This window comes from Oncorhynchus nerka, linkage group LG23 (genome assembly GCF_034236695.1).
Source record: "Oncorhynchus nerka isolate Pitt River linkage group LG23, Oner_Uvic_2.0, whole genome shotgun sequence".
NCBI classification, from domain to species: Eukaryota; Metazoa; Chordata; class Actinopteri; order Salmoniformes; family Salmonidae; genus Oncorhynchus; species Oncorhynchus nerka.
Genome location: NC_088418.1, coordinates 56,581,680 through 56,609,378, shown reverse-complemented (window position 1 = coordinate 56,609,378; position 27,699 = coordinate 56,581,680). Strand labels below are relative to the sequence as shown.

The following is a 27,699-nucleotide window of genomic DNA, read 5'->3' as shown; positions in this document are numbered from 1 at the left end:
TTTAGAAACTTCAGTGTTTTCTATCCAATACTACTAATAATATGCATATATTAGCAACTGGGACTGAGGAGCAGGCCGTTTACTCTGGGCACCTTTCATCCAAGCTACTCAATACTGCCCCTGCAGCCATAAGATTTATTAAAACAGCAACGACAGACTGTAGCTCTTAGGGGGACAAAGTTCTCTAACAATCTGGAATCATTTCATGTTATCTCACCTATTTGCAAGCCTACATCAATCATGATCATGTGTCTGTGTGGCATTTGACTGGAAAGGGAAGAAAATAGTGAAGAATGTCAGTTCTGTTTTTAGTTTGGTTTATTGAGATTCCTTCACATTCATAGACCAAGTAGGACCAGGTCATTAATCAGTTCATTGTGACCACAAGACAATGCTTTCTGCAAGCATAAACTATCTGTATTACAGTGCCAGACTTTGATTCTCCATACAGTGCAACAGTAACATTGACGCCAGACAAGCAGTGGATTTAGCATAATGCACAATAAAGTACTTCAACTGTGGTGTTTAGGCCCACATAGAACATTGTGGCACATCCTACAGTCAGAAGTGTCTTACTTAGACTACAGTACAGAGTACTGTCAGTACATCCAACAAGCCTCGTAACCACGCCAGCCCAGGACTTCCACATCCGGCTTCTTCAACTGTGAGATCGTCGAGACCAGCCACCCGGACAGCTGATGAAACGATGAGTATTTCTGTCTGTAATAAAGCCTTTTTGTGAGGAAAAACTCATTCTGATTGGCTGGGCCTGGCTCCGCCCCTGCCCACTCGTGTGAAATCCATAGATTAGAGCCTAATTTATTTAAATTGCCTGATTTCCTTATGAACTGTAACTCATTAAAATTGTTAATTGTTACATTTTGCATTCATATTTTTGTTCAGTATACAACAAAAGTTACTGCAAATACTTGTTTTCCCCTCGCACATCATTGCACGTGAGATAGAACAGCAGAATGTGTACTGCAATTGTTTTTTTCATCACGCTGCCCACCTCTAACACAGGAACTGTGGTGCCGTTTCCCCTAATGCAGATTTCCATCTTTTAAAGGCTGTGTCTAGACCAGGGGTGTCAAACTCATTCCATGGCTGGCCGAGTGTCTGCAAGTTTCTGTTTTTTCCTTTCAATAGAGCCTTAAACAACCAGGTGAGGGGAGTTTGTTACTCGCTGTGTGACCTTAATTCCTCTATTGAGTACAAGGGAGGAGCGAAAACCCGCAGACACTCATTCATCCATGGAATGAGTTTGACACCTGTGGGATACACTGAGTATACAAAACATTAAGGACACCTGCTCTTTCCATGACAGACTGACAAGGTGAATCCTGGTGAAAGCTATGATCCCTAATTGATGTCACTTGTTAAATCCCCTTCAATCAATGTAGATGAAGGGGAGGAGACCAGTTAAATAAGTATTTTTAAGCCTTGAGACAGATTGTGTATGTGTGCCATTCAGAGGGCGAATGGGCAAGACAAAATATTTAAGTGCCTTTGAATGGGGTATGGTCGTAGGTGCCAGGCACACCAGTTTGTGTCAAGAACTGCAATGCTGCTGGGTTTTTCACACTACAGTTTCCTGTGTGTAACAAGAAGGGTCCACCCAAAGGACATCCAGCTAACTTGACGCAACTGTGCGAAGCGTTGGCATCCCTGTGGAACGTTTTCAACACCTTGAAGAGTCCATGCCCCGGCGAATTAAGTCTGTTCTGAGGTCAAAAGGGGGGGTTGCAACTCAATATTAGGAAGGTGTTCCTAATGTTTGGTATACTTGGTGTATATGAGTGATTAAAATAGTGATTTAAGTACAGACAACCATCAACACATTTCCAACTGTAGGGATTATTGTTGGCATGATTTTGAACACAATGCTGCCATTCATATAGTATTTTAACAGTTTTTACAAATAAAATAAGTTTAAAAAATAATACAATAATAAAAGGAAACAAGCATAGATAAAGACAATTCTGTATTCGTTCAACTCAATAGTGGTTAGAATTACTGATAGACAGTATAATGCAGGAATGGGAATAGTCTTGAGACCGACTGAACATAAATGTAATCGATTAGATTTGGTTCTGGGTGCCGAGATTAGAATGTGAAAGACCCATTCCCTGTCCGGTGGCCCTGGAAGCATACTTCTCAGTTATTTACAGTCACATGAATAGCTGGCTGTGGGACAAAATAGCTGCTTAGTTAGACCCCTATACTGTACATCCTATACATGTTACAAATGGCAGTTCATAGGTGGGTAGTGTAGTTGAATTGACGTTATCCCCTTTAGAAAAGTGTTATAATACCAGAGATGTCTTTAATGAGTGTGTGTGTTTAATGCCCGATTCTTCCCCTCCTGTTAGTGGTTTTGGAGAAGCTTTCCTTGAACATTATTCTAGCAGTTTATGATATGAAAATTCAAACATGTAACTTTCATATTGGCATTACAGTACAAGGAATACACATGCAACCGATACATGCATATACTGTAAAACACGAATTTTAGTAAGGAATTAAACAATGAAATGAATGACTTCAGTAAGGTGCTATTTCCATTCTACTTCAACTCTCTCACCACTGTTGCACTTCATTTTCCCAAAAGAGCAGTGAGATCTTCCGATTTGATGTCTTGAGCAGGCTGTCCGGTTAGTGCTAAGGTTAAATCTCTCAATTAAATCATTAAGACTTCTTCAAGTTTTAAAGAAACTTGACATGTTTACTCTGGTCACCCTGATTTTGTGTCAGGGCTGGGGCAGATCTGCTTGGCAACCCCTCCACCGCCCCTTCTACGCCACCAATGCAGGTGTCTGTAGATAGAGTCAAAGACTGACACAGTGTACCGTGCAAACAGTGTGGTCCACTTTAGCATCTGCACGAACCAGTTCACAGAGCGACTCACAAAGGTCACAAACACTGTGGTGTAGTGTGCAAGTAGAAGAAGGCTTCGTCCAAGTTGTCTTCCATTGTTGATAATCAGATTGACTCGTGGGTCATGACCCGGCCCCATCCTATTAAATTCAGTTGTGTGGTTACAAATGAAAATGGTTAAGAAGGTTAATCATGGTATAAAAAGACCAAAACATTATCTTTTTAAAAAAAAGCGTTTTGGCGCATGTTGCACATTTGTCCATAATAAGACAGTCTATTGTAAAATGGTAAACGGTCGGAATTTACAGACATCCCCTTACTGTTGTGCAATCCTCCACTGGCCAATCGATGCTCTGCAAGTTTTGTTTCCGGGATTTTTGGTGATGTGGCTATGCACAGAAATACAGCAGAGGAGATTCTTCAAATAAAAAGCAGAAACCGGTATCTGAGAAACACTCATACAGGTTAGTCCCTCGTTCTTTCAACTATCAGCACACCATTCCCAGAGTTGCAGTTTAGAACAGCTGCCACACGCTCCAAAAAAACAAGGCACAGCGATATATTTAGCCAATTACTGTTATCCTTGTTAGCCAGCTAGCTAGCTGCTTGTCTACGTGCACTGAAAAGGTAACTCGTTCGCTGTTTTTATACAAGCGCAACCAATACAGCATCATCATTCCGATTTATGTATATACATCAAATACTCTTACTATGGTTGGAGACAGCACTGTCAAACTGTTCAGAAAGTAAGCCATCCATTTCTCCCTATAATCTTTGCTGTTCAGGAGTAGTGGGCAAAACGAAATGACGCAGCCGCAGTCGAATGGCCCTATTGTTCGGTAGTGTTCGGCTCTTCCGGTGACACTCGAACCTCGAGGCCATCTGCACGAACTATCTGGGTCACAAAACAATAACAATAATGCCCGTTAATGTATGTTGCCACAGGTATATTATTGGCACAAAGGATGATTGAATGCAGTGGCGGTCGGTGCCGTTTAAGATGAGGGAGGATGATACATTTTTTTATGAGCATGGCCTTATTTCTATTACAGCATATTGGATGACTGTCATTCCCATTCCGTTCAAACAGCTCAAATCAAATTTTATTTGTCACATACACATGATTAGCAGATGTTAATGCAAGTGTTGCGAAATGCTTGTGGTTTTAGTTCCGACCATGCAGTAATATCTAACAAGTAATCTAACCTAACAATTTCACAATAACTACGTTATACACACAAGTGTAAAGGAATGAATAAGAATATGTACATATACATTTATGAATGAGTGATGGCCGAACGGCATCGGCAAGATGCAGTAGATGGTATAGAGTACAGTATATACATATGAGATGAGTAATGTAGGGTATGTAAACATATAAAGTGGCTAGTGATACATTTATTACATAAATTTTTCCATTATTAAAGTGGCTAGAGTTGAGTCAGTATGTTGGCAGCAGCCACTCAATGTTAGTGATGGCTGTTTAACAGTCTGATGGCCTTGAGATAGAAGCTGTTTTTCAGTCTCTCGGTCCCCGCTTTGATGCACCTGTACTGACCTCGCCTTCTGGATGATAGTGGGGTGAACAGGCAGTGGCTCGGGTGGTTGTTGTCCTTGATGATCTTTTTGGCCTTCCTGTGATGTTGGGTGGTGTAGGTGTCCTGGAGGGCAGGTAGTTTTCCCCTGGTGATGCGTTGTGCAGACCTCACTACCCTCTGGAGCCTTACGGTTATGGGCGGAGCAGTTGCCGTACCAGGCGGTGATACAGCCCGACAGGATGCTCTCGATTGTGCATCTGTAAACGTTTGTGAGTGCTTTTGGTGACAAGCCAAATTTCTTCAGCCTCCTGAGGTTGACGAGGCGCTTCTGCGCCTTCTGCGCCACGCTGTTTGTGCGGGTGGACCAATTCAGTTTGTCCGTGATGTGTACTCCGGGGAACTTAAACTTACTACACTCTCCACTACTGTCCCGTCGATGTGGATAGGGGGGTTCTCCCTCTGCTGTTTCCTGAAGTCCACGATCATTTCCTTTGTTTTGTTGACATCGATTGTGAGGTTATTGTCAACAAAACAAAGGAGGCTGAAGAAATTTGGCTTGTCACCAAAAACACTCACAAACTTTTACAGATGCACAATCTAGAGCATCCTGTCGGGCTGTATCACCGCAATGCAACATCTATAGGTTTAGGCTACTACATGATACTCTAATTTTCCCGATACCCATTGTGAGGTTGCTACAACCTAGCCTATGAATGAAAGTTTACAAGGTAGAGAATCAAGGTGACAGACAGTGACACATTAAATACCGCCTTCCATACTTTTGCCTGCCTCTAGCTAATTTAGGGAGTAATCATTATTCCAACAGTTAAAAATGTGAATTTTATTGGACAAGTTCAGGTATTCCTATCCAAGTTTTACTTCATTTAAGAACCGGTGGGCCCGGTGGCAATTACTAATTATATATATAAAAAATATTTTAAAAAGCTTACCTTGACTTGGAAGAAATCCAGTGTTGGTTAGCCATAGCCAGCTAGCTAACATAGCATCCCTCTTTGTTTGAGCTAGGTGTTTGAGTACATTAAACTAGCTAGCTGCATGCGCTAGCTATGTAAATGAAAGTAACAAAATAAAATACAACAAAATATCTCTCTCGCTTTTCCTTAATTTTTTAATAAATTATTTTGTTCAACTATTGTCTTTCTCTCTTTGAGTCAACTACTCACCACATTTTATGCAGTGCTAGCTAGGGGTAGCTTATGCTTTTAGTACTAGATTCATTCTCTGATCCTTTGATTGCATGGACAACATGTCAGTAAATGCTGTGATAGGTTTCTAGGATGTCCTCTGGAAGTTGTCATTATTACTGTGTAAGTATGGAAGGGGGTGAGAACCATGAGCCTCCTAGGTTTTGTATTGAAGTCAATGTACCCAGAGGAGGACAGAAGCTAGCTGTCCTCCAGCTACACCATGGTGCTAACATACAGAGTGCTGCTGAGGCTACTGTCGACCTTCATTGCAAATGGTGTGTTTTCATCAATTATTGGTGACGTGAATATATTTAGTATAGTTTGATCGAAAATGGATCAACTTTTTTTATATTTCACTACTTTTTATGAAATTCGCTGAGGATGGTCCTCTGAGGGGCCTCCACTGATTGACTGTCCAGGAACCCTCATTCTATGATTTCACTGGTCTCAATTGTTCTCTTCCACTGCACTTATTGCCATTGATTATTTGAGTCAATCTATGTTTTTGTCTTAAAATAAATTCTATACACAGAAATGTGAATCATAACATAAAAACTCCATGGAGATTTTTTTGATCCGATTTCTGTATAATCACTTTGTGACAACTGCTGATACAAAAATGTCTTTATAAATAATGATTGATTGAGATAGAACCCTCAATGTCAAAACTCTGTCTTGTACCACCAGTTTCGGCTACATGCTCAGCCGGCTGTCCCAGGGCTTTACCAACGTCCTGCAGGAGCTGTCTGGGGACGAGCCCCCCGATGGAGCCCCTCAGGTAAGAGAGACTCCCTCAACCCCTCACAAGCTTACATAACATGGCACATGTTTTCTGTCCTGGGCCCATATTTATCAATTGTGTGAGGTGTAGTGCTTAACTAGGATCAGCTCCTCTCTGTCCATAATAATCGATCCATTGTGATCTAAAAGGCAAAACTGATCAGCACTCTAACACATGGTTCCCCAAACTCGGTTCTGGGGTCCCCCTGGGTGCACGTTTTGGTTTTTGCTCTAGCGCTACACAGCTGATTCAAATAACCAATCACCATCATCACCAGTTTACAATTGGCTCATTCATCCCCCACCTTTCCCCTGTAACTATTCCCCAGGTCGTTGCTGTAAATGAGAACGTGTTCTCAGTCAACTTACCTGGTAAAATAACGGATACATTTATAAAAATAAAATTAAAAATAAAATCAAGCTTTGATTATTTGAATCAGCTGTGTTGTGCTAGGGTAAAAACCTAAATGTGCACCCAGGGGGAGGGGGAGGGGGACCCCAGGACCCAGTTTGATAAACCCTGCTCTAACGGATCACCGTTGCAGGCCTTAATGTTCTCCAAGTCCCCATATTTGTGTCCACTCTTCTTCTCTGCGGCCCTTTTGCAGGATATGTTGGTCCCCCAACTCCCCCCTGGAGATGCCCCCGGAGCCCCTGAGGAGTCTGGGCCTGGGGTGGAGGAGGAGCCCCTGGAAAGGCTGGCCCATCTGGAGCAGCTGACAGTACATCTCAAGGAGGTGGTCAGAGATAAGGACAGCCAGCTGGCCACCTTTGAAAAGCAGCTCAAGGTGAGGCCTGGGTACAGTTGGGTGTGTTGGCCTGTGTGTTGGCCTGTGTGTTGGCCTGTGTGTTGGCCTGTGTGTTGGCCTGTGTGTTGGCCTGTGTGTTGGCTTGTGTGTGTGTGTGCGTGTGTGTGCGCGTGTGCGTGCGCCTATGTGTATTGCTATGACTTTGTATGCGTGTGTGTGTGTGAGACATGAATGCAGTGGTTTTATATGGATGTGCCCTCAATGCATAGCTTAGATTTTCTTTCTGTCCTGTGTGGGTTGGGATCATGAAATATTCATATTTGATGCACTTCTTGTCAAATAAAGATTGTCGTCAGAAATCTACTGAGATTATGCTGTTGTTGCTGGACTACAAGTTTCGATGCTGTCTTTGTTGGTGTGTTTACAGAGCGAAAGGGAGACAGCGGAGGCACGCTTCACTAAACTAAAGCTGCAGGCCAAAACCAAGATGGCTGCTCTGAACAAACAAATTACTGACCTCAAAGGGCAGGAGGGAGCAGCAGTAAGTCCTTTAGCCGAGTTCAAATAACTCCATGTTCAATAAGCATTGTTCTGATGTGTATTTTAGCTGTAATGTATAGAGTTAAAATGTTGTAGATACTTTACAGCCAGTTTGGTCTACACTAGACTATTTTGTCATCAATAACATTTTGAAATCCTTGTCTATTTCCTGAAGAGCTCTCCAGACAGCTCCTTCACCAGCTCAGCTCCTGCTGTGGATGAGGAACTCCAGGAGCTGAGGAAGCAGCTCAGTGAGGTCTCGACCTTGGCGAAGAACCTCGAGGAGCGTCTCCAGATGTCCGAACAGGCCCTGTGTGAAAAGGAAGCCGTACACACGGAGCAGGTGCCAGTTTCGTTGTCACTCAAACCATTTTCAATTAAAAGGTTCCAGATTGTTTAAAAGGGGCCCGTCAGCTGACTGCAGAGATGTGTCATGCGTTTAGGTTCGTGTGCTTCAGGCAGTTGTCTGTGAAAAGGACGTGCGTTTCCAGGAGCAGATCCAGAAGCATGAGGACGAGCTGCTGAGGGTCACAGTGCAGAGCCAGAACGACGCTGAGCTGCAGCAGGTGCAGCAGGTACAAACTTCATTCTCTGACTCATTCTACACTCCCTCACACAGGCCAGGTCCTATACACTGTTTTTAGCCTGTACCCAAGCCTTTAGTGTGTGTGTTGCTAGGCTCTACGTGCAGCCCAGCGGCGTTGTGAGGAGCAGGAGGAAGCCATGCGGTCACGCTGCCAGGTGCTGGAGATGCTGCAGGGGGAGCTGAACAATGCCGACCAGCAGAAACAGGTACAGACACGCTCTACTGTCCTGGTCAGTGTAGAGCCATAGTGGGAATGGTGTTTCCTCAATGAAGGCCCCACAATAGAATAACAATGCACCCTTTGTGCAAAATGAGCCCATCTGAAGAGACTGACACAGAGTACTGTATTACATTATTCACCAAGGTACTAGTGTGACAGCAGAGTGACACTGACTGAGTAAGTACATTTGTTGATTGACAAATTGCATGTTACATAAGGGCTGAGGAGTAGATGCATTTCTCATCTAAATGCAAAATCACTGCTTTACTGGCACAGCCGAGCAGTTCTCATTGTAGACTTTACCGTCCCCGCCTTCATCTGTCTTCATTCTCTCTCTTTCTCTCTCTCTCTCTCTCTCTCTCTTTCTGCCTCTCTTTCCCTCTCTGCCTCTCTTTCTCTCTCTGCCTCTCTTTCTCTCTCTGCCTCTCTTTCTCTCTTCCTCGCTGCCTCTCTTCCTCTCTCTCGCTGCCTCTCTCGCTTCCTCTCTATCTCGCTCTCTCTCTCTCTGCCTCCTTCTCTCTGCAGATCCTCACGTCTCAGTTCCGCCAGATGGAGCAGGAGCTGGCTGAGGCTGGCAGGCAGAGGGAGGAGGAGAGACAGCAGTGGACTGGGTGGTCCAGCCAGGCCCAGGCAGAGCTGGTGGTCCTCCGAGCCAACCTGGAGGCCTCAGAGCGGGACAGAGCAGCCCAGCTAGCCAGTCTGGAGGCCTCAGAGCGGGACAGAGCAGCCCAGCTAGCCAGTCTGGAGGCCTCAGAGCGGGACAGAGCAGCCCAGCTAGCCAGTCTGGAGGCTTCAGAGAGAGACAGATCAACCCAGATGGAGGACCTGACAGTGAAACTGGAGTGGGCCACTAGAGAGCGGGAGGAAGTGACCAACAGAGAAGTAGCCAGGTTGGAAAAGGAGCTTGCTGCCTTAAGAGAGGAGTATGGAGAGGGGCAAAGGGCAGGAGAGGCCCTAGCTGAGTTGTTGACAGGCCTGCGCTCTCTGGCTGGAGAAGGGGCCGAGGAGGACATCCCTGTTCCCACCGACCCGGCCCTGTGCCTGGGTACACTGGAGGCCCAGCTGGAGAGGCTGAGGGTGGAGCAGAGGGAGAGCGAGGAACGCTGCGCCCAGGTCACCCACACCATGGAGACATTGCAAGGTAAGGGAACCGAATACACTATCAAGCATTCATGATACCCTAACAAGCGGCTTGCTTGCAGCATATTTAATCATTTTGTTTTTCTTTCAGAACAACTGGATAAGCGCACCGCAGAAGGCGAAGAGGCAGTTGCTAGGATACAACAGCTGGAGCAGCAAATTGGAATGGTGAGCAGTCAGACGCACTAAATTAATTTAGGAGATTGTTACGACTACTAAATGAATGAAGGTAACACATGTTATAAGCTTGTTTTGAATCCTGTAATAACAAGAAAATAAACATGAAAATGTACTTTGGGAGAAATAGCTTATATGGTTTATTTTCTGTGAACCCCAAATTACCAGACTCTTCAGTCTGTTGTACCCATTGCTAGATTCTCTAATGTTCTTTGTCTATTTTGTCTAACAGAAATCTCATAATTAAATTTTCTCAAACATACAAGTATTAGGCACCATTTTAAAGATAAAATTCCTGTTAATCCAACCACAGTGTCCGATTTCAAAAAAGCTTTTCGGCGAAAGCAGAACATATCATTTTGTTAGGTCAGCAACTAGTCACAGAAAGCATACAGCGATTTTCCAAGCAAAGAGAGGAGTCACAAAAAGCAGAAATATTGATCAAATGAATCAGTAACCTTTGATATTCTTCATCAGATGACACTCCCGGGACAACAACATGTTACACAATACATGTATGTTTTGTTCAATCAAGTTCATATTTATATCCAAAAACCTCAGATTACATTTGGCTTTGCCTCCAAAACATCCCATGAATTTGCACAGAGCCACATCAAATCACAGAAATACTCATAATAAACATTAATAAAAGACACAAGTGTTAGTCACAGATTTAAAGATATACTTCTCCTTAATGCAACCGCTGTGTCAGATTTTTAAACAACTTTACGGAAAAAGCAAACCATGCAATAGTCTGAGTACGGCGCTCAGACGACATACACAACCCAAGAATATATCCGCCATGTTGGAGCCAACATAAGTCAGAAATAGCATTATAAATATTCACTTACTTTTGATCTTCGTCAGAATGCACTCCCAGGAATCCCAGTTCCCCAATAAATGTTTGATTTGTTCCATCATTTATGTCCAAATTCCTCCTTTTGTTAGGGCGTTTAGTAAACAAATCGAAACTCATGAGGCGCGGGCAAGTCCAGCGGAAATGTCGGATGAAAATTCCAAAAAGTTATATTACTGGTCGTAGAAACAAATCAAACGATGTATAGAATAAATCTTTAGGATGTTTTATCATAAATGTTTAATAATGTCCCAACCAGAGAATTAATTTGTCTATAGAAAAGCAATGGAACGAGAGGTAATTTTCTCATGACCGCACGTCACGAGACCGAGGCTGCTGGCAGACCTCTGACTCAGTCCCCCTTCACAGTTGATGCCTGAAACAATGTTCTAAAGACTGTTGACATCTAGTGGAAGCCTTAGGAAGTGCAATATGGCCCATATCCCACTGTATATTCAATAGGGGCTGAGTTGAAAACCTACAAACCTCAGATTTCCCACTTCCTGGTTAGAATTTTTCTCTCAGGTTTTTGCCTGCCATATGAGTTCTGTTATACTCACAGACATCATTCAAATCGTTTTAGACTCTTCAGAGTGTTTTCTATCCAATACTACTAATAATATGCATATATTAGCATCTGGGACTGAGTAGGAGGCAGTTTACTCTGGGCACGCTTTTCATCCAAATGTGAAAATGCCCCCTATCCATAAGAAGTTAAGTTGGCGGGATGTCCTTTTGGTGATGGACCATTCTTAGCGCACATGTTAAACTGTTGAGTGTGAAACCCAGCAGCGTTGCAGTTTTTGACACAAACCGCTGCGCCTGACACCTACTACCGTATCCTGTTCAAAGGCACTTAAATATTTAGTCTTGCCCATTCACCCTCTGAATGGTACACATACACAATCCATGTCTCAATTGTCTCAAGTCTTAAAAATCCTTCTTGAACCTGTTTCCTCCTTGTCCTCTACACTGATTGAAGTGGATTTAACAAGAGACATCAATAAGGAATCTTTCACCTGGAATCACCTGGTCAGTCTATGTCATGGAAAGAGCATGTTCTTAATGTTTTGTACACTCAGTGTATATTTAAGCAATAAGGCAAGCGGAGGTGTGGTATTTGGCCAATATACCACGACTAAGGGCTGTTCTTATGCACGACACAACGCAGAGTTTCTAGACACTGCCCTTAGCTGTGGTATATTGGCCATATATCACCAACCCCCGAGGTGCCTTATTGTTATTAAAACCTGGTTACCAGTATAATTAGAGCAGTAAAAATAAATGTTTTGTCATACCCATGGTATAAGGTCTGATATACCACGGCTGTCATCCAATCAGCATTCAGGGCTCGACCCACCCAGTTTATAATTGGCATTGTATTTTAGGTTATTGTCCTGCTGAAAGGTGAATCTGTCTCTGTTGGAAAGAAGACTGAACCAGGTTTTCTTCTTGGATTTTACCAGTGCTTAGCTCTCTTCCATTTGTATCCTAAAAAACTCCCTAGTCCTTGCTCATGACAAGCATACACATAAGATGATGCAGTCACCACCATGTTTGAAAATATGAAGAGAGGTACTCGGTGATGTGTTGTGTTCGATTTGCCCCAAACGCAACCATTTGTATTCAGGACAAAAAGTTCATTACTTTGCCACATTTTTTGCAGTTTTACTTTAATGCCTTATTGCAAACAGACATGTTTTGGAATATTTGTATTCTGTACAGGATTCCTTCTTTTCACTCTGTTATATAGGTTAGTATTGTGGAGTAACTTCAACGTTGTTGATCCATCCTCAGTTTTCTCCTATCGCAGCCATTAAACTTTAACTGTTTTAAAGTCACCATTGGCCTCATGGTGAAATCCCTGAGCGGTTTCCTTCCTCTGCGGCAACTAAGTTAGGAAGGATGCCTAAATCTTTGTAGTGACTGGGTGTATTGATTCACCATCCAAAGTGTAATTAATAACTTCACCGTGCTCAAAGGGATATTCAATGTCTGCTTTTACAATGTTTATCCATCTACCAATAGGTGCCCTTCTTTGCAAGGCATTGGAAAGCTCTCTGGTCTTTGTAATTGAATCTGTGTTTGAAATTCAATGCTTGGCTGAGGGGTAATTGTATGTGTGGGTTACAGCGATGAGGTAATCATTCAAAGATCATGTTAACCACTATTGTTGCACACAGAGTGAGTCCATGATAACTTATTATGTGACTTGTTAAGCACATTTTTACTCCTGAACTTAGTTAGGCTTGCCATAACAAAGGGGTTGAATACTTATTGACTCAAGACTTTTCAGATCTTCATTTTTAAATAATTAGACAAATGTCTAAAAACATAATTCCACTTTGACATTATGGGGTATTGTGTGTCATCCTGTGACACAACATTTTCATTTGAATAAATGTTTAATTCAGGCTGTATCACAACAAAATGTGGAATAAATCAAGGGGTGTGAATACTTTCTGAAGGCGCTGTATGTTCAATCTAATTGTTAGACAATCCCCTTTCCAAACAGAATTGCTGACAGTGCGTAGTCACAATAGAAAACGACAAACCCCCCAATAGACATTTGTGCTGTATGTGTGTACAGTCTGATACAAAATGATCTATTGGTGTGCTGTTATTTCACTGTGCTGTGAGGACTTCCCAGTCAGCACATTGAGTGTCACACATGCTTATTCATGTGGGGAAGTCTCTCTGGTCTCTGCCCTGACTACTGGGGCAGGTCAGTCGGCCACGATCTATCTCAGAGGGGACAGCCTGAGGGACAGAGACAGCGGTTGGGTTTAATAATGCTGAGGCAGAATGTCCTCCTGTCATTTGGGTCAAGGCAATGCTAATCGCCTCTCCACTGATCCTCTGTTATGACTGCAGCCCTGGGCTGACCTTCACACCCAGGCTCATCATAACTACAGTGTAACTATTGTGTAACTACATTACAGCTGTGTGAAACTGTTAACTCACTTCATTTTGAATGTAGTCCCACTTCAATGGGATTTATCTATTATTAAGTCATAAGGTTTACACCCTCTGTGTGTTCAGAAATAACTAAGGCCTTTGTTTTTCACTCCTAGGCTGCTCGTGAGTCATTGGTCCAGTGTGTGACTGACCCGGCTGTGGAAGACGTGACTGATGCTGAAAAGGGTGAGGAGACCTATTTTAAGATGTGTTTTTATTCTCTGAATCTGAAAGCCAACCACCAGGACCAGTCATACATCTGAAAGCCAACCACCAGGACCAGTCATACATCTGAAAGCCAACCACCAGGACCAGTCATACATCCTGCCAGCAGCACACACACCCTCTATCGATGTGTTTGCATAGGATTGGACACTGTGCTGTCACAGGCCTCGCTGACAACAGAGTTCAGCATAGTGACGCAGATGCGGTTACAGGCCTTACCCATTTTACTGTCTGTGACTAAACCTGAAAGACTGGTGGTTTAGTAGACATGTTAACATTATTGACAGTATGTTGACAGTATGTCAATAATCATCTCAATTGTTATCTTTTAGAAGCAAAAATCTGAATGAATCCATAATATATAGGTCTAGTCATGAACTACTGGGAGGTGCCAGTGGTAGGATCGGATTTTAGTTCCTGCACGGGGTACATGACAAATATCTGTTTTAATTGTGCATTGTGTGATTATTAGGCTGGCTATTAATTTTCATCTTTATTGATTTCCCCAGCCCAAATATTGGCTCTGGAGCAGCAGCTATTGGAGAAAGACCATGAGTTGGGTGCCCTGCGAGAGAGTCTTGTGCTGGCTGAAGAGCGGGGCTCAAATGATGCATTCAAGGTAATCTCTGATCAGATTCTAGACCAGCGTGAGGACACTGCCATGGCCCCCTGCGACAGTCCTACAGTGCTGCCAGACCTCCTAGAAGACACGCGAGAGGAGGACACCACCCTGGTGGCAGAGGATAGGTCAAGCCTGTCAGTCTCCGCTGATAACGAGAGCAGTCCAGAGCTCATTGAATCCCAGTCTGACTCTCCCGGAGAATCTAAGGGGGCCTCCTCTGATGAGATGGTCACGAGCAGTGACTCCGAGGTGGCCCACAGCAGCTGGACCCTCCTAGAGGCTGTGAACCAAGATGAAGGTCAGCAGTCGCCTCCCATACTGCAGGGCTTTGGCCAGCTCCAGATGCAATCCTGGGAAGAGAACAGCTCTGAGCAGGAAACATCCACAGTCCAGGTGGAGTCCTCATCAGTCATCATCCGTGAGACTGTACAGGTGCACCTCAGACAGCAGGGGGCGACCCTCTCTGACTCTGCCCCTGGACAGGTGTTTGCCCAGGCCCTGGCAGATGAGATGCAGAACAGGTACAGTGAGCTCATGGCTGAGCTCCAGAGATTGAGAGAGGCTGCCTCAGAGTCACAGGAGAGAACCCAAGGCCTTGAGGAAGAGATTCAGTCCCTGGTAGCTGCCAAGGATGAGGCAGAGTCCCAGGCCCAGAGATATGAGGAAGAGCTCCAGTCAGCCAGGTCAGAGATGGACACGGTGGCCCAGCACAGTGGCTCTGAGTTGGAGAGGCAGAGCATGGAGATGCATCTCCTGGAGGAGCAGCTGGACAGCCTGCAGACAGAAGGCCGCTCCAAAGAGCAGAAGATCCAGGCCCTGCAGGCAGACCTGGACAAGGCTCAGCGCTCTCTCTCTGAGCAGGAGGGCCAGGCCAGGATGCTGAGCACCCAGCTGGAAGAAGGGGAGATCACTTCCTCTGGGCTGGAGCAGAAGCTCCAAGACATGGAGGCCAGCCTGCTGGAGTTCTCTCAGGCTAGGGACATGGCCAAAGCTGTACTGTCTGAGAGGGACACTGAGATTAACGAGCTGCAACTGCATATTACCCAGAAAGAGCAGGAGATGATGGAGCTGAGCAACGGCTTGTCTGCCAAACTGCTCCAGACCGGTGAGGAGATGTTCCTGATGAGCACTGAGGTCAAGAAACTGAAGAAGCAGATAATTGAGCTTGAGAAAGCTGGAGAAAATGAGAAAGCGACAGGGGAGAGTCATGTAGAGGATGGTGATGAGCTCACTAATTTGCGAAAGGACAAAGAGGATCTGACAACCCAAGTGGCCACCATTAAAAAGAGGTTGCAGGCAGCCCTGGTGCAGCGCAAAGAGCTGATGAAAAAAGTTGCGGCGTTTGAGAAAGAGGCAGATCAAAGGAAAGGACAAGTAGGGAAAGCAACGGAGGAAGCCCCTGCAAGTGTACCAGCTTTAGAAAAAGACAGAAAACAAGAGGATATGGCAATTGAGACTACTCTCGAAGAGTTCAGACAAGACTTGAGGTCCAAAGAAGAGGTCATGGAGGTTTTGGAACAGAAAATCAGCCAGCAAGATCAGGTTCTGGAAGAGACACTTGAAATGACCAGAAGGCTGAGTGAGGGAGCTCAGCAGACTCTAGAGGCTGACACCTCATCTGAAATCACTGGGTTGCAGTCCCAGGTGGCCTCACCGGAGTCAGATTGCGAAACACTGCAAAAGAAACTCCAAGAGGCCCAGGACTCTCGCAAAGAAACCATCCGCATGGCCAAAGAAAAGGACAGGCACCACCGCGAACAGCTTAAACAACAAAAGGAAGACTACAATGGGCTGTTGGAGCGTTTGGAGGAGCAGGTTGGTGAACGAGATGGGCTGTTGACTAGACTGAGAGAGCTCGAGAAACTGCAGGCACAGAAAGAGGGGAGCACAGAGAAGGAAGTACATGCCGAGCTGGAGACCAATGCTGCAGTGGAGAAGATTGAGAAGCCAGCTGCAGGAGATTGGGTCCAGGAAGACTGGGTGGAATTTTCAGCTCCTGAGAATGAAGCACAACAACAACAAGGTGATAAACCCATTACCAGTGCCGAGGAACCCTCTCAGCTACTTTCAGCTGACATTGAGGCCTCATTACAAGCTCTGAAAGAAGAGGTCCAGGCTGAGAAGGCATCTTGTACAGAGTTGGAGAGCCAACTGCAGGAGAGCCAGGCTAGCCTGTCACTCAGGGAAAGTGAGCTTCTAGTGCTGGGCAAAGAGCTGCAGGCCCTGAGAGAGAAGGAGAGCCAGATTGAACATGTCTATGAGGAGTTGGAGGCTCTGAGGGAGAAGTGTCTTCAGGCTCAGACCTATGCAGAAGCTGTGAAAGCAGAGTTGGAGGCTGCGGCCAAGGGAGCCGCCTCAGACTCCACTATTGCCGTCCTGCAGACAGAGGTGGAGGACTTCAAGCAGTTCCTGAGCAACAAGAACGATGAGATCATGGAGCTTAGCCAGCAGCTGGGTGAGCAAAGCTCTCTCCTCCAGTCTATGCAAGAGACAGTGTATGAGAAGGACCAGTCGATCGCCTCCCTGCGGGAAGGCCTGAGAGCAGAGAAGGAAAAGAGCCAGAGACTGGAGGCCGAGGTCCACCAGAAGCAGGAGGAAGAGAAGGGCAGCGAAGCCAAGATCCTGCAGCTTCAGCAGAAGCTCAAAGCTGCCCTTATCTCCCGCAAAGAGGCCCTCAAAGAGAACAGAAGCCAGAAAGAAGAGTTGGCCTCCACTGAGAAAGTCATCACTGAACTGCATCAGAAGATGGATGCTAGAGAAGTCGAGCTGGAGAAGCTGAGAGCAGAAAGAGAGAGGCTGATAGAGGAGGTCGATCGGACCTTGGTGGAGAACCAGAGCCTTGGGGGGTCCTGCGAGAGCCTCAAGCTGGCCATGGAGGGTATGCTGACAGAGAAAGACTTCTGTAAAAGAGAGGCAGAGTCTGCCAAGGAGGAGGCTGCCCGGGCATGCAGAGAATGTGAGGAGAAGGTGCATGGGATGAAGGATGAGTATGAGACTCTGCTAAAGTCCTATGAGAACGTGAGTGATGAGTCAGAGCGTGTGAGACGTGTGCTGGAAGCTGCTAGGCAGGAGAGGAAGGAGCTTGTTGCTAGATCCAGGACCCACGAGGCAGCCAAGCAGGAGGCTGAACGGCAGAAAGAAGAGGCCCAGAAAGAGGTGGACACTGTCAAAGACAAGATGAGGAAGTTTGCCAAGACCAAGCAGCAGAAAATCATGGATTTAGAGGAGGAGAATGAGAGACTCCGAGAGATGGATGAAAAGAAAGGAATAAGAAGAGAGGACAAGGCACTCAAAGGAGAACTTGAAAGACTCAAAGAAGAGTTTGAGGCTCTGAAAGCTGATTTGAATGCCACTACGGCACAGAGGGACTCCTTAGAACAGCAGGGTGTTGAGTTAAGGGAGCAACTAGCCCAAGAGCTAGAGAAAGGGGACAGATTAGCCCCAGATAAAACCCCCAGCTCTGATGATGTAGTGGAGGAGACTATTGTTACCCAGCAGTCTAGTACAGTCATGACTAAAACTACCCAAGAGCCAGTTAAGAGCCAGCCTCGGGATATAGAGCCACATAGTCAGGCCATAGAGTCTGAGGTAGCTGCACCTGAAACGCCCTCTGTTGAGGAGATGGTGAAGACCGAAATAACTGAAAATACACAGGCCCTAATTGATGAGAAATTGAGCAAAATGGAGGAAGCCCTACAGTCAGAGAGGGAACTGAGGCAACAGCGCGAGGCTGAACTCACTGCCGAGCTGGCCTCTTTGGAACAGCGCCTTCAGGAGAGTAAAGAAAAGGAACAGAACCAGAGAGAGGAGCCAGTGAAGACGGACATGTCTGAAAGTGAACAGACCGTAATTGAGGGAAAACGGAGGGAAATGGAGGCAGCCCTACATTCAGAGAGGGAACCGTGGCAAGAGAGTGAGGCTGAACTCAAGGCTGGACTAGCCTCTCTGGAGCAGCTCCTTCAGGAGAGTAAAGATAAGGAACAGAGCCTGATGGAGGAGAGCTCTAAAAGGGAAGCCCAACTCCAGGAGCTCCACAGCAGCCTGGAGGTAGAGAAGGACGACCTAGAGGAGCGTCTGATGAACCAGCTGGCCCAGCTGAATGGCAGCATCGCCGGCTACCAGCAGGACGCGGCAGACAGCCGGGAGCGCCTTGCGGAGCTGCAGCGGGAGGTGGAGAGACTGGAGAGGGAGCGGGCCGAACTGGAAGCCCTGGCCGAGAGCGAGAGGGACCGGGCAGCCAGGCTGGAGGAGGACAAGAGGCAGGCCCAGAGAGAGAGGGCTGAGGCAGAGGCCGAGTCAGGGAAGCAGAGGGAGCTGGAGCAGCAGCTGAAGTCCGCCCAGAGGGTGAAAGAGGGCAGCCAGAGTCGGGCAAAGCAGCTGGAGGAGCTGCTGAGAGAGAAGCAGCTGGAGGTGCGCCAGATGCAGAAGGACTGCATCCAGTACCAGGAAAGGATCAGCGAGATGGCCAGGGAGGGCAAGGCTTTGCAACTGGGCAGCAACGAGGTCCACAAAGAGCTTGGGCAAGCCTATCTGGAGAGGACCAAAGTCACAGACGCTTTGAAGAAGACTGAGGCTGAGCTATCTAGCTGCAAAGCCCAGCTGGTTGAGACCCAGACAGAGGCCAGCCAGGCCCAAACTGAGAGGAGAGCCTGTGAGCAGACTGCTCTACAGAGAGAGGCTGAGTTGAAAGCAGAAGCAGAGCAGAGCCTGGACTCTGTGAGGTTCAGGCTGGGAGCTGAGCTGAAGCAGATTGAGCTGAGGTTGGAGGAGTCTTACCGGGAGAGGGAGAGAGAGGAGGATGCCACCCGGGAGGCAAAAGAGCTGGCTGACACCGCTGAGAGACAGGCCCAGCAGATGCAGGCCCGCCTCGATGAGTCTCTGGCCCGACTAGCTGCCTTCTCGCGCTGTATGTCCTCCCTGCAGGACGACAGGGACCGCGTGCTGGACGAGACCCGGCAGTGGGAGAGTCGCTTCAACAGCACCCTCCAGGGGAAGGAGGCAGAGGTGCGGGAGGGAGAGACCCGATCCAGAGATCTGGCTGAAAAGCTGCAGAAAGAGACCGCACAGAGAGAAGAGCTACAGCTTACAGTGGACAGGTAAAAATGGCTACTGTTCCTGAAAAAGTATATTAATTAAATTGCCCCAATTTCCTGCCAGGTTTGTGATACACTGTGCTGTGTTATGTAATGTGTTTATTTCTTATTTTTTGTCCAGACTGCAGAAAGCAGACGAGCAGTGGCAGCTGAAATGGGAGCAGGAAGAGAAGAAGCTCCGTGAGAACCAAGCTGCCCTGGAGCAGGAGAGGGGAGAGCTTCAGAAGTCCCTAGCCCAGACCGTGACCTCCCTGGCTGATGCTCGCGCCCAGCTGGCCTCCCTAGAGAGCGAGGCGGAGGGGCTCCGCCACAGAACCCAGGCCCTGGAAGAGGCAGTTGGGAAGCTGCAGGGAGAGACCAATGAGGTCAGGTCCCAGCTGAAGGAGAGGGAAGCAGAGGGGAGGAGGCTGGGCCTGAGCATGGAACAACTGGAGACAGACCTGCGCTCCTCCAAGACCCTGACAGAGAGCCTGCAGACAGAGCTGAGTGAGAAGGAGAGGAGAGAGGTAGAGCTGCTGGGGGAGAAGGAGCAGGCCGTGACACAGGTACGCATCACTGTTATTTCATCTCTGCTTTATGACAATGAAAATGTTTAAACCCATTCCCCTGCATCTTTCTTGACTGTTTACATGCTTGCTCCACCCAGGCTGCAGAGGAGGCCAGGAGGGAGGCTGACGCCAGGGCCCAGGAGGCTGAGAAGGAGCTGGAGCAGAGGAGAGAGGAGGTGCGGGGTCTGGAGGACCGGCTGCGGAAGGCGGAGGAGGAGAGCAGCCACAGCAAAGCCAGGCTGGACGCCTTCACCAAGGCCATGGGCTCTTTACAGGACGACAGAGACAGAGTACTTGGCATGTACAAACAGCTGGAGGAGAAACATCTGCAGGTTTAAAAAAAAAACAATGTCAACATGTGTACAGAGGCATAAATGACAGGTCAAGAAGAGATTCTGTAAACCGGTAGTAAATGTTTATGTACACGCATGTCATCGACATGCTGAAACTGTATGCAGTGATAGTACTGTAGAATGTCTTCCTCGTGCCCCAGTTGTATAACCCATCCCTCTACGTAATGGGTCTGTTGTCCCAGGTGATGATGGAAAAGGACGCTCTGATCCAGGAGGCTGCTGCGGAGAATAACAGTCTGAAGGAGGAGCTGCGCTCCCTATTGGTCCAGAGGGACGACCTCCACGCAGAGAAGGCCAAGCTATCTGCCCAGCTTCACGGCTACAGGGACGACCTTACCCAGGTCCTCACCATGAAGGAGTCCCAGCACAAGCAGCTCTTGTCCGGCCAGCTGGAGCGCATCACTACCCTGGAGAAGGAGAGAGCTGAGCTAGAGGCTAAGATCAAGAGCCTGGAGGGAGGGGAGGCTTTTGTTCAGGCGGTGGAGAGGGAGACACTCAGCCAGGCTGGTGATAGTGGAAACAGGCAGCTGAGAGACGCTCCCGGGGCGGAGGTAGAGAAGCTGAGGGAGCAGCTGCAGGCTGCCAGGGCCCAGGTGGAGAGCCTGGAGGAGAGCCTTGCCAAGGAAAGAGAGGTGCAGGAGGCTCGGCAGAAGGAGCTGAAAGAACTGCGTTGGGAGGGAGGGGTGACGCGCACGGAATCGGAGACAGCGGCCGAGAGGGTGGCTGAGCTGGCCCGAGACCTGCTGAGCATGGAGCAGAGGCTGCTGGAGGAGAGGGAGGTGGCCAGCCAGCTCCGGGCCCAGAACCAGGCGTTCGGCCAGGCCATGGCTTCACTGCAGGGCAGCAGGGACCAGGCACTCAGCCAGGCCCAGGAGCTCAGCCTCAGACTGGAGGAGATGAGCAGGGCAGGGGGCCAGCAGACACCCACCACAGGCCATGGAGGATCCACTGCGGAGGTGTGGGGACTGAAGAACGCTCTGTCAGCCCTGCAGAACGACAGGGAGAGACTGGTAATCAACCAGAGTTATCTCCATTTAACACAAAGTATTCCATAAAAGCATTATGTCGTGTCTTTGGCTATGCCAGATTAAATGATATGACATGCTATTCTATAAAATAATTTCTCTGTAATTAATATTACCTGATTTAAGCTAATCATGTAAGTGTAATTAACTAGACAGTCGGGGCACCACGAAATAATGTTTATAGAGCTGTTATCTTCTGAATAAACTCTTAAAGACCTGGTAATCTTTTACCTCAATATCAGTCAATATTTAATCGTCACCTTATTCAGTCTCATCTGAAAGTTGTAAATTCTTGGTTATCTTCACAAACCCTGGCTAACAAGTTGAATCAGCAATACATCATTTGGTTTAATTATTTATTTACAAAATACCTAAATAACACAGAATTAAATCTACACAGAATAGATCAGACATTGATTACAAATTATGTCATAAAGGAAAATGTCCCTTGCGGATGGAATACATATGATTGCTGGTTACACAGAGAAAGGGGGTTGGGTTTTGAATGAAAGCGCGGGAAGACTGAGTAACAAAGGGAGAAGCTAATCTATCATAAATACAGAATCTTATGCATTCTAAATAACCGCCCATTTGGAAAAAGAAAATGCAAGGAATATTTACTCTGAGCTGCGCTTCAGTAGGTTGGTCGTAGATGCTGATTGCCCAGCAGGGATCTCTTGTTCTCTGAAGAATGTCTCTGGTGGTAAACTGGATACGTTGTAGTATCGTTCTGTGTGTTAGACTGGATACGTCGTCCGTCCTTTCCTAGTCCACGTTTACAGCGGCTGCTGCTAACTCAACGGCTAGGAGTGAATAAGAGTTCAAAGTTCATACCAAGTTGCCATACTTTTAAGCTCGTGCTATATTCTGGCTGGTATGGTCGAAATTCATCCTTTCGGTGTGTCGATCGTCACCTTCACCTTGAACACGATGCTAATTTCGTTAGGTTATTATCTGAGCCCTTTTAACGTAGGACCGTCGTCCTCACGTCCTCGGAACAGAAATTTGGAATTTCGTTAACGGTCTTATATCGGGGTGACGAGAAGGGCGTGTTTCATAGTTTATAACCAATGTCTGTTCACTTGGGCGGGGCCTCTAAGTGAGCAGAGTTTCTCTATGACAAGCCGTTCTCTCATTTAAGAAGCTAAAAATTACATTTAATCTTTTCACAAATAGTTTCAAGTCTGATAACTAGAATGTGTCGACTTTCCAAGATACAGTTTGTCATCCTGTCATTAGTAGTAATGTCTCAGACAACAACTGATCTGAGATCATATTCATCAAACACATATTTCCAACTGGTTGGATTACCGAAATATGGTTCCGTTTCCCACCTTTTGATGTTACCAGACTCTCTATGTTACAAAGGCTTTACAAGAGTCAACTCTATAAAGTAGAGCGAGAAAGGGGGAAAGGTATTTATGGGGGTCATAAACCTCTCCCAACAGGCCAACGTCATAACAACTACTAACACAACCACAATGGTAGTGATGTCATAACTTATCTGTATATAGTGTTTTCATATACCAGTATCCACAGTAACACAAGCTTTGTTTCTCCCTGTCCTGTAGTTGGAACAGCTCCAACGGCAGCACTCAGAGCTCACTCGACTGGGAGGAGGAGAGCTGTCTAGACTCAGCCAGGAGCTAGAGGAGGAGAGGAGGAGGGCTGAGGAGATGGTGGACAGGATGAGGGAGCTAGACAACCTGAGGCAGAGGGAGAACCAGGAACTAGAAATTCTCAGGTGAGACATACTTCGTTAAGAGCTGCTTATGTTATTTAAAATCCAAACATTGTTAATCAGAGGTATATGAGTGTCTATGCCTTGGCTACATAGGTATATCTGTCTCTCTCTAGGCTGGAGCAGGTTGACTGGCAGGCCCAGGCAGAGCTCCTGAAGCAGCAGACCCTGGCCACTCTCTCAGACCGTGACCAGCAGGTGCGCCAGCTCGGTGCCATGTTGGAGGAGGCCCGCGCCACCAGGCCCAAACCACCGGAGGAACACCATCAGAGACAGGTGAGGAGGAGGATACCTCTAAATCTGAAACTGATAACGACTGTACATGGACCAGGCATTAGTGAGATGGCAGACTGCTGTTCATGTCCAAATCAAATTGTATTTGTCACGTACACAGTTTACAGCGGGTATAAAAGGTGCAGTGAAATCACCTTTTTCTGGACCAATCTGACAACTACCTCTGATCACCCTCTGACTTACAATACTAAATGACATGGTTGGATGAAAGTTACTTCATTTCATGAATCTGGATTAGATGATTACATATTCCATCTCTGTGTCTCCCTCTGGCTCTTTCCTCTTCATTTCTCTTGCATGCCCCTTGTCCATTTTCTTTCATCGTTTCCTCTCTGCTTCTTCTTCGTTCTTCTGTCTTTTGGTTGTGTGTGTGTGTGTGTACAGTCTGCTGAGCCCGTTGCTGTCCCTCCCTCTCCTCAGCTCTCACATGTGTTTGAGGAGAACCGCCATCTCTCCTCCCAGTTCCAAGGCAGTTCCCAGAGGCTAGACGAGGCAGAGAGCCGCTGCACTGCCCTCCAGAGGCAGCTCCAGGAACTGCATGAAGACAAGCGCAAGGTCAGCACGCCCTTGGATATCACTCTGCTCTGATTCATTCACTGTCCCTAGTTGATACATACTGAATATATGTTTTTAAAGATAATATGTCCACTATGGCACAGAGGAACTAGATTTACACATTGACATCTCTGGAGCAATTTAACACTCTACCATAGGGATTTCTACAATGTTTAGTGATTTTTACTATTTTTTGTGGCCCCCAGGGGACAGGGGAAGTGGACAGTGCCCCCGGAGCTCCTCAGCAGCACAGTGGCCCTTCAGAGAGCGAGAGCCTCAGGGTGGATTTTAAAGAGCTCCAGCGCAGGTACCAGTTCTCAACCCCACGACACCCCCCTTTAAAAATGCATACAGTACACACACACACACACATTCTCTCTACCAATGACCAAAACACACACGCATACAGTACACACACACGTTCTCTCTACCAATGACCAAAACACACACGCATACAGTACACACACACGGTCTCTCTACCAATGACCAAAACACACACGTATACAGTACACACACACGTTCTCTCTACCAATGACCAAAACACACACGCATACAGTACACACACACGTTCTCTCTACCAATGACCAAAACACACACGTATACAGTACACACACACGTTCTCTCTACCAATGACCAAAACACACACGCATACAGTACACACACACGGTCTCTCTACCAATGACCAAAACACACACGTATACAGTACACACACACACGTTCTCTCTACCATTGACCAAAACACACACGCATACAGTACACACACACACGTTCTCTCTACCATTGACCAAAACACACATGTATACAGTACACACACACGTTCTCTCTACCAATGACCAAAACACACACGTATACAGTACACACACACGTTCTCGCTACCAATGACCAAAACACACACGTATACAGTACACACACACACATGTTCTCTCTACCAATGACCAAAACACACATGCAAAAAATGAACAATAACAAACAGAACAGACACAACAAACCCATTCAACACCAGACAGCCCCAGCCCATGATAACGCAAGCATGTCTGACATACTAATGTGTCCTTTCTTTGTGCCTGTCAGACTGGATGAGGAGCAGCAGTATAGGGTGGTTGTGGAGGAGCAGCTAATGGCCGCCCAGGACCGCCTCAAACTGTAAGAGAGTTATCACAGCTTAGTGTCTCCCGTCACATGACAGAGGTCATCCTCTGCCTTCCCCTACAGCTCTACACTCTGACACAGTATGATTCTAATGAGGAATGAGCATGTCAGCTCGCTGCTGTGACTGTCAGGCTCTATAGAGATGCTCTGCTCTTAGATTTGTAGAGGTACTGTGTTGATAATGGGATTATTGGCCTCAAGTCATCGTTTGGCATATTTGTGTTGGAACTTATCGGAGTGCTTTCCTGTGTGTGTCAGACAGTATTTACTCAGTATCTCTCTCCTCGCTCACCTGCCGTAGGATCAACCAGGGTGAATGGCAGTCGGCCCATGAAGGGCAGTTCTCTGCTTCTGAGACATCTGTCCTCATTGAGCCACCAAGAGGCTCTGTCACCCGAGTAAGTACCAACCAACACCCTGGATTATTTACACAGGATACATATCTGAAGATGAAATGTCCATTCACCATTGTCATGTAAGAATGGTCTGTTCCTCCTCCTACTACTACTACTACTACTACTACTACTGCCTCCTGTAACTGTCTATACTTCTCTCTCTCTCCCCCTCTCTCCATTTCTCCCTCTCTCCATTTCTCCATCTCTCCCTCTCTCTCTCTCTCTCTCTTCCCCTCTCTCTCTCTCCCTCTCTCTCTCTCTCTCCCTCTCCCTCTCTCTCTCTTCCCCTCTCTCTCTCCCTCTCTCTCTCCATCAGATTCGGGGGAGCAACAGGCCAGGCCTGATGAGAATGCTGCGCGTGTCCTTCTGCTCTCGCCAGCGCACACCCCTGCTGGTGTCCCTCTACCTGCTCACCGTGCACGTGCTGCTACTGCTCTGCCTGGGGGGTTATGTTTAGGGCCCCCTCCACCCCTTAGAGACTGGGAGAGGAGAGAGATGGAGAGATAACAGACATGTGACACAGACCCTCCCTCCCCCTCTCCAAGACCGATATCATATTATTGTTACATTCAATACTGTAGAATAGGAGAGGACTCGTCACACACACACACACACATACCCACACGGACCATGCACTTTTGATACAACAAAAATATTACGGAAGTGTGTCTTAGCCTCTTAACCAAAGTGACGTTTTTTTATATACTGGGAGTCAAAAACATCCTCTGCCATCATTGATTTGATTCAATATTTAATATGTTACCATTAGCGTACATGATCAGTCAAATGTTATTGTAGAGGAAATGAGAAGCAGTATTGCACTACCTCAGAACTGTTGTTTGTTAGACTTCTATAAAGGGACGTGGATATTATACATATTTAAATGTACCTGGGGGAACTAACATGAAATGACACTATACAGTAGATTTACACGGTGTTTAGTTTTTCAGACCGTTTTATATTAGTGGTGGTTTAGGTGCCTTTAAATGAGGAGAATAAAGGATCACTTCATGTCTGGATGGAATGAGGGTTAGGATCTGTGGATCTGTTCAGATCTCTCTCTCCTATGTTCTCACGTACAATGGACACCAACTGAAACGTGTACAATCTGCTATGACCACATTCCCACAAACATCTATTTATTTCATTTGTCTTTTTCCTCTCGTTTTCTCTTTAATTAAAGAGAGAGCACCGTCATTGGCATATTTGACTCCTGTAGTATTTGTATGTCGTATGTACAGTATGTATGTGCTGGATGTGGGGGTTATCCAATCAATTCCCCAATTTCTGCCATTGGTGCACAGATGAGGGTTTTATTCTATTGATTTTATGGCAGATTCATTTGCCATTCTGGTGTAATGTTGTCCATTCCAAATGAAAACGTGTTGGTGTTTTTTCTGTGACACTACAAATAATGTCCATCCAATCTATGATTCCTATAATTTAGCATTATTTATTGCTTATGCATTCAAACCGCATAATCTACTACAATGTATGGTGAACACAATACTGCTGGGGAAAATAACTAGTCAAAAACGTATTCTTGTTGTCCCACTACACATCTTGTGACTCACTTGTCCTCTGTTAACTTCTATTGTAAATGACCTTGTACTGTGCTGTACAGATTGAAATGTGATGATGATGATGATACGTGTTTTTCAGCACAGCACACTGAGAAGTATAGGGCAAGATGGGGACCAGTTAGAATATAACGGGTGGAAAGACGAGACAAAAAATGGGAATTACACATGATTTATGACATGAAAACAACTGGTGCAAAGTCAATCTGGTGTCAAATCTCTGTATGATAAGTGTTGGTTACTCTTGGGCTATTTTTTTAAATTAAATATATTGGGAAAACAAATGGATGTTTATTATGGAATGAAAGTGTATTTTAAAAACTAATTAACAAACAGCATTGTTTTGACTACAATTGTGTCCAACTTCGATACAGTAGCAAACCCGTAGCTACTTGCATGGAATCGGCCACGCGCATTATTTCCTATATCAACAGTTTGCGTGACTATCCTCGTTCTGGTTGAGACTTGTGAAAATATACATTTGTGATAT

The 27,699-nt window shown here is 46.2% G+C and overlaps 1 protein-coding gene and 1 long non-coding RNA gene across 4 annotated transcripts; one reads left to right on the top strand and one right to left on the bottom strand.

The window, feature by feature from the left end:
- Window positions 1-300: 300 nt before the first annotated feature.
- On the bottom strand, window positions 301-3,287 carry LOC115124268 (uncharacterized). The gene is made up of 2 exons (XR_003862749.2): window positions 3,198-3,287; window positions 301-3,017 (listed from the first exon to the last, which is right to left on the bottom strand). It is a non-coding gene; the product is annotated as an uncharacterized LOC115124268 (long non-coding RNA).
- On the top strand, window positions 3,251-27,493 carry LOC115124267 (golgin subfamily B member 1-like). Of its 3 annotated transcripts, XM_065008334.1 has the most exons (21): window positions 3,251-3,341; window positions 6,311-6,401; window positions 7,012-7,191; window positions 7,580-7,693; window positions 7,868-8,035; window positions 8,136-8,267; window positions 8,371-8,484; window positions 9,024-9,639; window positions 9,730-9,806; window positions 13,746-13,815; window positions 14,364-19,572; window positions 19,691-20,114; window positions 20,216-20,449; window positions 20,653-21,480; window positions 23,067-23,239; window positions 23,353-23,512; window positions 23,915-24,085; window positions 24,292-24,392; window positions 25,157-25,228; window positions 25,536-25,632; window positions 25,946-27,493. In XM_065008334.1, the coding sequence occupies exons 2-21, from the start codon at window positions 6,321-6,323 to the stop codon at window positions 26,084-26,086; spliced, it is 9,162 nt and encodes a 3,053-aa protein (XP_064864406.1). In that variant the 5' UTR covers window positions 3,251-3,341; window positions 6,311-6,320; the 3' UTR covers window positions 26,087-27,493. The 3 variants fall into 3 exon arrangements, with proteins under 3 accessions (XP_064864406.1, XP_064864405.1, XP_064864404.1); XM_065008333.1 differs by lacking the exons at window positions 3,251-3,341; window positions 6,311-6,401 and having other exon boundaries at window positions 6,416-7,191; window positions 23,951-24,085; XM_065008332.1 differs by lacking the exons at window positions 3,251-3,341; window positions 6,311-6,401 and having other exon boundaries at window positions 6,416-7,191.
- Window positions 27,494-27,699: the final 206 nt, after the last annotated feature.

What these genes read in the sequence shown, in the direction of transcription:
- LOC115124267 (XM_065008332.1), top strand. Translation starts at nt 6,871, where the DNA reads ATGTGCACCCAGGGGGAGGGGGAGGGGGACCCCAGGACCCAGTTTGAT. An exon ending in AGGAGCAGGCCGTGACACAG is followed by an intron (nt 20,115 to 20,215) that starts GTACGCATCACT and finishes TGCTCCACCCAG; the next exon opens with GCTGCAGAGGAGGCCAGGAG. An exon ending in CAGGAACTAGAAATTCTCAG is followed by an intron (nt 23,240 to 23,352) that starts GTGAGACATACT and finishes GTCTCTCTCTAG; the next exon opens with GCTGGAGCAGGTTGACTGGC.